The sequence below is a fragment of the Urocampus carinirostris genome, chromosome 1 (assembly GCF_059441175.1).
Source record: "Urocampus carinirostris isolate Australia breed hairy pipefish chromosome 1, RoL_Ucar_1.0, whole genome shotgun sequence".
NCBI classification, from domain to species: domain Eukaryota; kingdom Metazoa; phylum Chordata; class Actinopteri; order Syngnathiformes; family Syngnathidae; genus Urocampus; species Urocampus carinirostris.
In genome coordinates this window covers 58790965-58803046 of record NC_142349.1, presented here as the reverse complement: position 1 = coordinate 58803046, position 12082 = coordinate 58790965, and the positions used below count along the sequence as shown (strand labels likewise).

General features: G+C 39.3%; 1 protein-coding gene across 1 annotated transcript; it reads left to right on the top strand.

Moving 5' to 3' along the window:
* The first annotated feature begins 1155 nt into the window (after nt 1–1155).
* Nucleotides 1156–11126, top strand: penka (proenkephalin a). Its single transcript, XM_088319751.1, has 3 exons — nt 1156–1368; nt 1523–1672; nt 10321–11126. Exons 2-3 carry the CDS (start codon nt 1526–1528, stop codon nt 10912–10914), a joined length of 741 nt encoding a protein of 246 aa, XP_088175877.1. The 5' UTR covers nt 1156–1368; nt 1523–1525; the 3' UTR covers nt 10915–11126.
* Nucleotides 11127–12082: the final 956 nt, after the last annotated feature.

Genomic DNA, 12082 nt, shown 5'->3' with positions numbered 1-12082 from the left:
TCAGACTGTTATTACACAATCCCCTAATCTAAAACCTACATGAGGGAAAGGAAAAACTCAAAAACCTCAGCATGAGGATATTAAAAAACCTCAAGAAGGGGTCGCACATGAGGTAACCCCCCTTCCAGGATGACCAGGATGTCGCGAGGGCATCAACAAATACACAGATATCATCAACAAGAAATATAGGTGATTCACAAGCTATAGAATACGCTGTAAGTGTGTTTTAAGCCTAGATTTCGACTGTTCCACTGAGGTTGCAGATCGAATCGAATTTGAATATTTTATTTTTTCTGTAACTGTGATGGAAAACAATTGTATGCCCACTGCCCAGAGATGGCTGGGATGGGCTCCAGCCCCCCCGCGACCCTAATGAGGATAAGCGGTACGGCTGATGAGATGAGATGAGATATATATATATATATATATATATATTTTTTTTTTTTTTTTTTATTATTTTTTATTTTTTATTTTTTTATTTTTCCTTATTCGAGAGAATTCTCCATCCGGGCCCTGGTACTGTGGAATGCCCTGCCCTCTGAGATTCTATCTGCAGCCTCAGTGGAACTGTTGAAATCTAGGCTTAAAACACACTTATAGTCTCTATCTTATGAATGACCTATATTTCATACTTCAATTATTTTATATTTTATTTTTTAATTGTATTGTTTGTTAATGCAACATCTATTGCAGCCTGGTCATCCTTGAAGGGAGATTACCTCATGTGCAGTCCCTTCTCAATGTATCTTTATATTCCTCACGCTGAGGTTTTTGAGTTTTCCCTTGCCCTCATGTAGGTTTTAGATCAGAAGGTGTCATTTGCAATAGTCTGTGATCTTTGCTTTGAGACTCCTTGTGATTAAGGGCTATACAAATAAATATGATTTGACCGAATACGTAACACCGTTACTCCCCGCCCCTGCTGATTAACCAATCAGAATGCAGAACACAATGCACAAATGAAAATCTGCAAAGTAGCGAAACCGTGAAAAGTAAACCGTGATACACCAAGAGATTACCGTCTCACTTGTGCGTCATTCTGAATGCAATTGCGCCCACTCCCCCTGACACCATATGTGAAAAGTGACGTATACAAAAACTACTTAAACAGCTCTAACCCTGACGCATTGATTTGAAGTTTCAACAGATGCGTTTTGTTCTATTGGTTGAACAGAATATTTGTTATCAGCCAAGTGCGCGTCTTTCTCTGCAGGTAATTGCTGATTGGTTGAAAGGCGAGCGCATCGTGCCACTCAAAGAGCGCGCACATATAAATTGGGAGAGCGGCTGGCTCTGTCGGTAACCCCTTGGGTGCGTTTGGAGAAGGAATTGCCCACAGACACTTTAGAACTTTGATAAAGGCAGAAGGTAAGATTGCTGTGTATTGATATGATTGGAAATGTATTAGTAATATTTTATTTTATTAAAAGGAAAAGCCTATAATTATATCATTATGCAGAAAAGTTCTATAGTGCGTTATTTTGAATATAAATTTTGTAAATGTGTGCTTTCTTTTCCTCAGTCCATGGCTCCTCTCCCTGCACACTGCACCTGCATTTGGATGTTGCTTCTGGGGGGATGCATGTCGCTGGTAGTCGGGAACGACTGTGGGAAGGAATGCGCCCTCTGTGTCTACCGCCTGCTTGGACATCGCGCAGATTACGCCACTTTGGTAAGGTCTCTAAGCTTTTTCTTGAGATAATTGCCAGTTTCTGTTTGTTTCCTGCAGAAACACAACATTTTTTTTATTAAAATGCATGGGCACAAAGAGCAATCATCCTCACATGAGCAAAGTAAATTGGACTTAGAAGTACAAGTGAAAAAATAGAAAAAGGTAAACAACCACAACAAGAAGCAAGGGATTTAGCAATACACTTTTAACCCTCCTGTTGTCCTTTTTTTCTGTATCCACCCTGTTTGACCCTCTTGGTCAAAATGGACCCGTCTTCACAATACAAGTAGATAATTGAATTTTTCCCACCAAATTTCAGATTGCTTGAAAAAAAAAAACTTACAATACATGTGATACAGTTATTCCTCACCATATGTATTTCAATAGCTAAAGGAAAAAAAATGCATGACAATAAGTTTTGAATTTTCTTTCATTTAAATGACTTATGTTTCTTTCTTTATTTCCTTGATCTGAGAATGATCCAAGGTCATGCAATCCACAGGAAGACCACCACTTTTGTCTTATTGTTATTTTTACTACTAATTGCTTTTAGAACAACTGAAACATTATAATATTCTTTCAAGCTGTGGCCTTGATTTAAATCAATTTGCCTCATGGGTCATTTTGACTGGAAGACCATTCTCTTAATTTTTTTTTCATACAACATATCATATGCTTCTACTGTTGGGGCCAATTAAAGAAACGTTCTAGAATTTGAAGTTAAAATATATTTTTTAGGGGATCATTGATACGTGGGTCATTTGACCCAAAGACTACAAAAGGGCTAATACCATTCATGAATAAATAGGTTTGAATGGAATTTATAATTATTTGTAGGGATTTAAACATTTCAAATAAACAGGGAAATTAAAAAGTACAGAAAAAATACCACAGTGCAAAATAATAAGTTATGAGTAATGGAAACAGATGTATAGATACAGGACTGTCTCAGAAAATTCAAGTACTGTATTGAAATGAAGGTCTGTAATGAGATCCGATTGAAAAAACAAAAAAAAAAAATCAATCTACTGAAATATTGCAATTATTTTCTTGTTTCAATATTGCTGATTGCGGCATCCACACAAATAACCTATCTGAAAATATTAAAATATCTCGAAAAAGTATGCTTGCTCTGTAATTGGCTGGAAATGAGTTTAAAGGTGTCCCCTGCTCACTGACCAATATTGGCTGTGATGGGCTCCAACACCGCCACAACACTTCTGAAGATACGTTTTCGGAAGAAGAATAAATAAAATAAAACAAATAACAGTAAGCTATTCAATTAATCAGCAACATTCAAATCATAAAAGGTTAAGAATATTTCAGTGGATTTATATGAATCCAGTAGGTATGACATTTTTGTTTGTTTAATTGAACTATGGAAAATAAAGAACTTTATTACAATATTCTAATTGTTTGAGACGGACCTGTACATATTTTTTCTATACATATTTGATGAAATAAGTGAAAAATTCTAACTGTAGAAAAGAACTGAAAGTTCTGAAAACTTCATTTTTGCCATCATTGCGCACGGAAATGTAGGAGGATCATTGTTTTGATTTGATTATTTATGTCTTATATTCATACCAGGAATGTGAAGCACTTGTCAGACAACTTGCAATTTTGTGTGTTTGATTACATTTTTAAAATCATTGTTCATTTTTTCATGATACATTTTAGTTTGGCAAAATTTGGATCTAATATGTGTCCAAATCCTGTGCCAGTAATCACAGAAATGAACCATCAGGCAAGGTTTTGTAATCAATGGACAAAGAAGAAAATTTGTATTGATTGAAATGATTTTAACTTAAGATCAGCAAAAAAATCGTATGTTAAATCATTCTTTCGCAATACCATCGTATTGAAAATTTTTAGCAAAACAATTGTATTGAATATGTTCAACTTGTATACAAGTGTAATAACTATACATTTTAAGCGGATATTATATACTTTTCAACACAACCATAAGAGGGGGCTGGTCCCCCTAGCACTGAAGTTCCAATATGTCCTTAATTCAATTTTCCTGTTCATTAATTCTGTCTTCATAAGCCAGTGGCACTGAAAGCTAGGCAAGAATTCATTTTCTGACAGTTCAGTCGAACAGTAGTTTCCGATACTTCAAATAAGTGAAAACCAACGACACACAGGCAGTTTAGAGCAGATTTTATTGCAAATAGTCACCCCCGGGTCTTAGAACTTGCTCTGAGAAAGTGTGAGAAGATCAGATTGGAAATATAAAACACTGAATTTTATTTGCTGCACTGATAAATGTGTTATTGACTAAAGAGCATGCTGGTTGTTCTAATTGATTGTTAAAAGAGTACGTGTGTGAGAGGAATTAGAATATATTTTTTTTAATTTGATCTGATCACAAGTGTCGTGACTCATAACTTCTCTGTTGTCACACAAACGATTTCCCTTTATTCTCTTTTTTGTCGAGGACTACGACATTTCCTCAGATAATAGTATCTCCTAATAGATCAAGAAGCAATTGAGCATGGCTTGGAATATGCCTTGGGGAGGATGTGGGAGGTGAGGGGTGGGCGTAGGTTGTTAATGAAACAAAGATAGATTGAATGGGTCACATATGATTGAAAATCTCCAACAGAAAGTAGAAAGGAATCAATTTCCATTAAAACAGTCGCCTGGCCACAGCCAGCACTTGAATAGGGAAATAGATTATTTTAATCAGCCAGGAACAATATTAATGTTGAGGGCACTATTCTTGACTGACACCATGGTTCATTGTTGTTTTATTTTTAGTCTCTTTAATTTTACAATAGCTTTGATTGAGAAAACTCTAGTAGTAGTTTGCTGCTTCATCACAGGAATATTACAAGTATGATTACAATAGGGGAACATTTGTATTTGTAGACCCTCTTGGCTTGTTTGTTTTATCTTTTTTTTTCTCCATAAAATTATTATTTTGAGAAAATTATGTTGATAGAACTCAATGTCTCCCTACATGGAAATTACAAGAACATTAACTACTGAATGTGCAAAACTGTAATTGAAGCTCTCTGGTGAATTTTCCTCTAAAAGAAGAACAAATGTCACGCATAATCTAAAAGCCGCGAGATCCTGAAAGGCTCACTTATTCATAAATAAACCAGGTTGAATTTAACTCCTGTTTGCCTGATCTGTATGAAAATCCAGGCTTGTTTTCAAGTAGTTTTATTTTACACCCGTCCTCAATATTTCCCCTAGAATGTTCAGTGGTCCCACTGGAAAATTACCAGTCGTAGATTACAACACCCATCAGTGTAAAAGGTGGAGTTTTTTTCAGAGATGTTTGGGCAGAACACATTAGGTTCGAGGACTGCGAGGAGTGCTTCAGAGTGACTTGTCCCTGCAGGTTTTCTTTTAAATTTCTATTTCTCAGTGTAGTAATTAAGATTTTGAAGGGAAAATGGATAAAAGAATAACTGGATGAATAGGCTAAAAATAATTACAATATAGTGCTCAGAAAACTGGCCTAAATTTTAATAATGATGCAATGAAAAAGAATAGTGCATCGTATCAATAGTGCAATGAAAAAAGTGCAATAACATTTAGCAGCAGTAATTTTTAAAAATCGGATACAATTTGCAAGCTATATAGTTTTAGTTTCATGCAATATTATGCAATAGTAACAACAACAAAAAGAAGAAAAGAAAATAAAATAGGTTGCAAAATATGTCCTTGCACAAGAATCATCTGACTGAGGGTGCAATGATGAACCAAACCAGGAGATGGCAGAAAGTAACAAAGTTTCAAATTCCATACAATTCCTTTAAATCTTCATTTTTCAAAGTGTTACTTTGTTTGGCAGTATATTTTCTACCTCTCTAGATTTTAGAATTGCTATATAATATTGTCGAGTGTTTGAAACTTGGAGCAAAGACAGTTCCATCTGTCCATCCGTCCATCCATCCTCTTCCGCTTATCCGGGGTCGGGTAGCGGGGTCAGCAGCCTCAACAGGGAAGCTATACACTATGTTGATGGCACATGGTGGACCAGAATTTCCTCAAAACCGTTCAGAATTACCTTCCATAGCCTAGCCAAACTCCTCCCATGCACGGCTTCGGCGACTGCCAAAGCCGCTTTCCGCTTGACCAGCCAATACCTGCCAGCTGCTTCCAGAGTCCCAAAGGCCAGGAGGGCCCATATAGACTGCTCTTTCAGCTTGAAGGCATCCCTTAGTGCCAGTGACCACCAACAGGTCTGAGGATTGTCGCCACAGCAGGCACAGACTACCTTACGGACACAACTACAATCAGCTACTCTAACAATGAAGGCACGGAACATGGTCCACTCTGACTCAATGTCCCCCGCATCCCTTGTGACATGAGCAAAGTTCTGCCGGAGGTGTAAATTGAAACTCTTTCAGACAGCAGCTTCAGCGAGACGTTCGCACCAGACGTTCCCAACAAACCCTCACAACACGCTTAGGTTTGCAGGGTCGGACCGGCATCTTCCCCCACCTTCAGAGCACTCTCACCACCAGGTGGTGATCAGTTGACAGCTCCGCCCCTCTTTTCACCCAAGTGTCCAAAACATGCAGCAGCAGGTCCGATGAAACGATCATCAAACTGCAGCCTAGGGTGTCAAGTGCCAAGTGCACATATAGGCACCCTTATGTGTGAACATGGTGTTCATTATGGACAAGCCGTAACGGGCCCAGAAGTCCAATATTGAAACACCACTCGGGTTTAGATCAGAGGGGCAATTCTTCTCAAACCCACCCTACCAGGTTTCACTGTCGTTGCCCACATGAGCATTGGAGACCCCCAGCAGTACGAGGGGTGTCCTCCAGGGGTGTACTCTAAGCACACCCTCTAAGAACTCCCAAATGAGAGGGTACTCCTAACTGCTGTTTGATGCAAAGGCGGAGGAAGTCTACCCTCTCGTCTACCGGGGAGAACCCCAAGGTACAGGCGCTAAGCCGGGGGGAAAGTAATCTGCTCCTCTCGCCACGGATAACTCCAGAGTGGAAGAAAGTCCAATCCCTTTCGAGAGGACTGGTACCAAAACCCAACTCACCAACTCGAACTCCTTCCCTGCCAGAGAGGTGACATTCCATGACCCAAAATCCAGTTTCTGTTGCTGGGAATTAAAGGCCACCGGGCACTTGCCAGCAGACCCCACCTGTAGGCATGGCTCAAGAGGGAGTGATCTAAATGTGTTTGTTTTTTTCACAAGGGGTCTTTGAGCTTCGCTTCATCTGGCCCCTCACCTAGGACCTGTTTGTCATGGGTTACCGTACCAGGGGCCTCAAGCCCCCAGACAACATGGCTCCTAGTACCATTGGGACACACAAACTCCTCCACCACAATAAGGTAGCAGCTCACGGAGGAGCAGAGCCAGTTCATCGAAGAAAAAAAAGGATACTTTAAAAGGTGTTTAATTAACACTCACTTGTGTGGAGTGTGGACACACTTTCCAATGATATCTAACACATGCAATTTGGCTTTTTTTTTACTGAACCACTGACGAGAGGGTCAACAAACATTTTTAAATTGAGAACTACTTCTTTTACTCATTAGTACGAAGGGCTACCAGTTTGATATGTATTTTCAAAATAGCAACTTGTCATAAACAAGTGATGGGAATTAGGATTATTTTTAGTGAAACAGCTCTTTTGGCAAGATCCACCAAAAATAATTGGTTCTTTCGGCTCCCGAACAGCTCAATCCAAGAATGTTAGACTCAGTTTGGCACTGGGGCTGGATCCAGAATTTTGTTCTCAGGCTGGATCAGTGAAATAATATGAAATCTAAATATTTAGCTTTGTTTTTCATTATTATGCTTTATCATTCAGCCTACATTAGTAACTACCCTACACATTATAATCACGGATCACAGATCTTTTCTAAACAAAGCACATTTACTGTATTCACAAAGAATGGGAAATAATGATAATAATATTTTAAACGATGAGTAAAGAGAGTTTTACACCTGAACCAACTCACCACGCTATAAAAAGTCAACACTGCCATCTAGTGGCCAAGGGGAGCATTTGGTTTATCTTAAATAGTCAAAACTTTTGACAGAAACGACCCAAAGACTTTCTTCCTTTCTTGACATACTCGGAAATTTATGGCGGGTTGGATCCGGTCCACAGGCCAAATGTTTGATATGCCTGTTTCAATCAGTATTTTACCAATAATAATGTAACATTATGCACAAAAGGAATTAATAATTTAAAAAACATATCATACTACTACATTTTAATAGCCTTTATTTTTTACACAACAGTCAACCCTTTACTAAAATATACTTAATATTTTTTATACAATGCAAATGTGGTGTGATTTCGGCAAGTACAGCCTGGCCCACGCCACTTCTGGCCGTTTATTTTTTCAGCAACAGATAGTACTGGTTTCATGGTAGCCATTTGCGGGGGGCTTCCTAATCTGACTCAGATATAGCAACTTCAACATCTGGTTGCCGTTGTTTATCGCCAGACCTCAGCATAACTTTGGACATGCCTGCTTTAAATAGTCGACATCGCCTTGGCTTTGCATGTGCAACAATCTACTGCCCATGCATATCGCCCATGACCAGCTCGGTAGCCTAGATGGTAGGGCGCCCGCTCCGAGACTGGGAGGTTGCTGGTTCGGCCGAGTCATACCTAAGACTTACAACATTGGTACCCATTGCCTCCCTGCTTGGCATTAAGGGTTGGAATTGGGGGGTTTGGTCACCTAATGACTCCCAACACAGCAGTTGGGTCTAAAAACCCGGCGCCGATCGAAGGCGACGAGTCACGTTGATAGCTTCGCGTGACAAAATGATTTCCGGTAAATATCATGTTGATGGTTGATACTGGCTGAATAATAATAATAAATACAAATAAAAGGCAGCGGCATGTGACATTACTGATACCAGATCCCAAATAAATGGGGAAAAACTAGTGTCTATATTTAAACTGTTTATTATTATTGTTGCGGAAGAGCTTGATAGAAATATCAAACTCGTCTTTTCAATATTAATTAATCATTTATTTGAATAATTGACCTCAATATTACGATAGTAGTACTAGAAAAATACTACACATAAACTACAAAAATAACTGGCAGGAAAAAAAACAGGAAAACAGCAGAGGGCAAAATAAAAGTAAATAATCGAAGGTTGAAATTAGTAGAAGCAGGGTTAAAATGAGCTTAGTCACTCACTAAAAAGTCACTCAGTTAGAAATCAAATTTCCTAGAAAATTAATATGACCCACTACTGGTGATTTATTTTCAGAACTAGATTATGGGCTACACAAGTCTTCTTAGGGAGCTACCTGGTGCCCACGGCCATCTTGTTGGTGACCCCTGGTTTATAGTCTACAGCAGCAATGTACAAACATCCTTTTCCGAGTGCCACATGGAGTTAAATTGAAGGAGGCAAGGGCAATATTTTACCGTACCAAACACACCTAAACAATTTTTTAAACAGGCTTTATAACTTACGTTAAATTATTTTATTTACTCAGCCTCATTTACCCTGGAAAGGGCCAGATCCGTTCACTGTAACAGCAATGAGTCTTCAGGGTAATAAAACAAATGAAACCAGAAAGAAATCGAACAATCGAAACTTTTTTTAAAGGGACAGTGTGTGTTGTTTTTTTTTACTTTGGCTTCATCTGAAGGGGTCTATACGCAAAAAAGAATGGCTTTGCGCCGTTAAAGCATCACCCGGATTGAAATACAAAACCATTTCTGGGTGGCATTTCCCTTTTTGGCAGGGTCACTGGCATGTAAGAATGGAAAACTCCAAAGAGTAAGAATGAGTAAAGATGGAGACTTAAATCCTAAAATTCAGGAATAAACATTCAAAATATGTAACTTTCTTCTTATATATTGTTTGGAAAAGATTAACCTCAAAGAGTCCCCAAAAATCTGGGGACTGTAAGTTGAGAAGCAAGTGTTCAGGCCTCTTTCTCTTTTTTGCAAAAAAGTGGGAACAACAAAACCAAAAGTGCTAGGCTTCATATTTTGGAATTTTTCACATCTAGACTAACCTACCTGAGTGCATGTGAAAGATGGAATTCATATCTAAACTCCTCCCCCCTTTTCTTGGGTGGACAGATACAAAAACAGAAAAAAATATATTAGAATATGTCTTCTAACATGATAATCCGAATATTCAGGTAGCACAAAATCAGAAACAGAAATTCAATCTATTACCTGTATATATGTCCCGATATGTGTTTTTGTGTTTGTGTGTTTGTGTTCACATGTGGCTTTTAGGCTCCAAAACGGCTAAACCGATTTTCGAGAAAACTTACACAGAATTACTTTAGGCCTCTGGGAGTGTTTTAGCTAGGTTTTATGTCAAGGCACCCTAAAAAAATACCAACAAAATCGATAAACATTTCCTTTCTTGTACAAGAGGCTCTGCAGCTCCCTGCAGTTATACTGCTCTTCTGCACAACTCGGTGGCTTCCTGGCGCTTTTTCAACAAACCACGCTCCTAATATCCTGGCTCAAGTAAAATTCCCGGTAACACCAACACTGGCAACGCTGGTCAATTTTGCTCCTTTCTACATAATTGCAAACAAGAATAGTTTGGGTGAAAGAAAGGCTTCTCTCATGTTTTTATAAATGGCTGGACGCCAAATGCATTCATTTATCTGAATATCATTTTAAGACGATTGTTGTCTTGTTTCATCCTTTAGACATGCTCACTTGAGTGTGATGGAGAATTGGACAGCGAGAAGCTTCGCCTCTGCTGGGACGTTCTCCTGGAAGAAGAAAACCTCGGCCCAATTGCTGGGGACCTTCGGCAACAAGAAGAACCAGAAGCAGCAGGCGTCATTACAGCTAATGACGAGGACGCGACATCACCAGGACACCAGCTGGCCAAGAAATACGGCGGCTTTATGAAGCGTTACGGGGGCTTCATGTCCCGGCGTTCTTTTTCGGAAGGGCTTTTAGATGATCCCGTAAACCAAGATGAGGAAGAAAAAATACGCCTGGAGATCCTGAAGGTCCTTAATACCGCAACTCAGCATGGCAAAGAGGTGGGCGTTCAAGATGGCGAAGCAGTAAAGCGCTATGGAGGCTTTTTGCGTCGTGCTGATGACGGGGAAGCACAGGGGGATCTGCTGGAGGCAGTTTTAGGCCGTGGGTTGAGAAAGCGTTATGGAGGGTTCATGAGGCGTGTGGGCAGGCCTGAGTGGCTGGTGGACGGCAACAAGAACGCGGGAGTATCTAAGCGTGAATGGGAAAATGGCGAGCTACAAAAAAGGTATGGAGGGTTCATGGACTAGAAGGCCGAAGCTGTAACCGCACTCAGTTCCGATTCACGTAGTCCCAAATATTTCAACTTTTGGCTTTGTATAAAGTGTCGCTGCCTACGTTGTTGCTTCAGTGGGTCCTGTGATGACTGTGTGAAAATATAATGATACATTCCAATTCAGAATCAATATTTGGATGTTTGGAATTTGGATATATTATTTATTAAAACACTGTGTTGATCAAGGCTGTTTCTTTGTGTTCTGTATTTCATAAACGCTCACAGAGTTAATATTTCGTCATTGTTGTAAAAAATTACTGCCATTGTTACTAAACACTCAAAAGATGAATGTATCAGCAAGTCAACCGATATTTTACAATATATTAATATACATACAGTCCCAGAAAACCTCTCACAGTTCTAAATATTTAGATTCACTGATGACAAAAATGACATGATCCTTAAAGGTGGGGTGCGTCGTTTGAAGTGTCCCTAAAAAGTTAAAAGTAGTATATTTTCTTCATTGAGTATCTGTAAACAATCCCACACTGAGTTTTAAGAGCCTTAATATTTTTTTTTCCTACCACGCCTGTCTGCGTTTAGCTTACTTCTAGCACGCTGGTCCGGGACCGTCAACGCATTAGGAAACATAAAAGGGAGGATTGATATTGATTTTATGCTCGTCCCTGTGTTTTGTTTTGTTAGTGTAGCATGAAAATTAAAAAGAAAAGGAAAATGCCTGTTCCAATTACAGTCGAAACGCCAACCCAAACTCCAAAAATGACAAAAGAAGAAGAGCTTATTGGAGTGCGTCTAAGAAATGTGCATGAGCTTACGGAGGCTGCGATCATGACTTTAAGCCAGGAGATGGCGGCAGAGAGTAACAAGATGTAACATTCCAGACAGCACATTTAACTGATAGTTACGTACATATCTGGGCAAAGAAACATTTTCTCCTTTGGGTCCTTGCCAATATATCATAAAAATACTGTTAAAACATTTTTGTCCCATTTACCAAGCCAAGACACTGTGTGAAATACTAAACCTTTATCTGTCACAGACCAGGAACGGAGACGGGACCCAATTGCGTTCGTTTACTCAGTTTTATTTAGAAGAGAAAAGAGGACTTGCATCCACGTTCCGATGATCGTTGGTCACGGGTAGCAGATAGCTGGAACGCGGAAGTGGCACTTCCGTGTCGA

What these genes read in the sequence shown, in the direction of transcription:
- penka (XM_088319751.1), top strand. Translation starts at nt 1,526, where the DNA reads ATGGCTCCTCTCCCTGCACACTGCACCTGCATTTGGATGTTGCTTCTG. An exon ending in GCGCAGATTACGCCACTTTG is followed by an intron (nt 1,673 to 10,320) that starts GTAAGGTCTCTA and finishes TTCATCCTTTAG; the next exon opens with ACATGCTCACTTGAGTGTGA.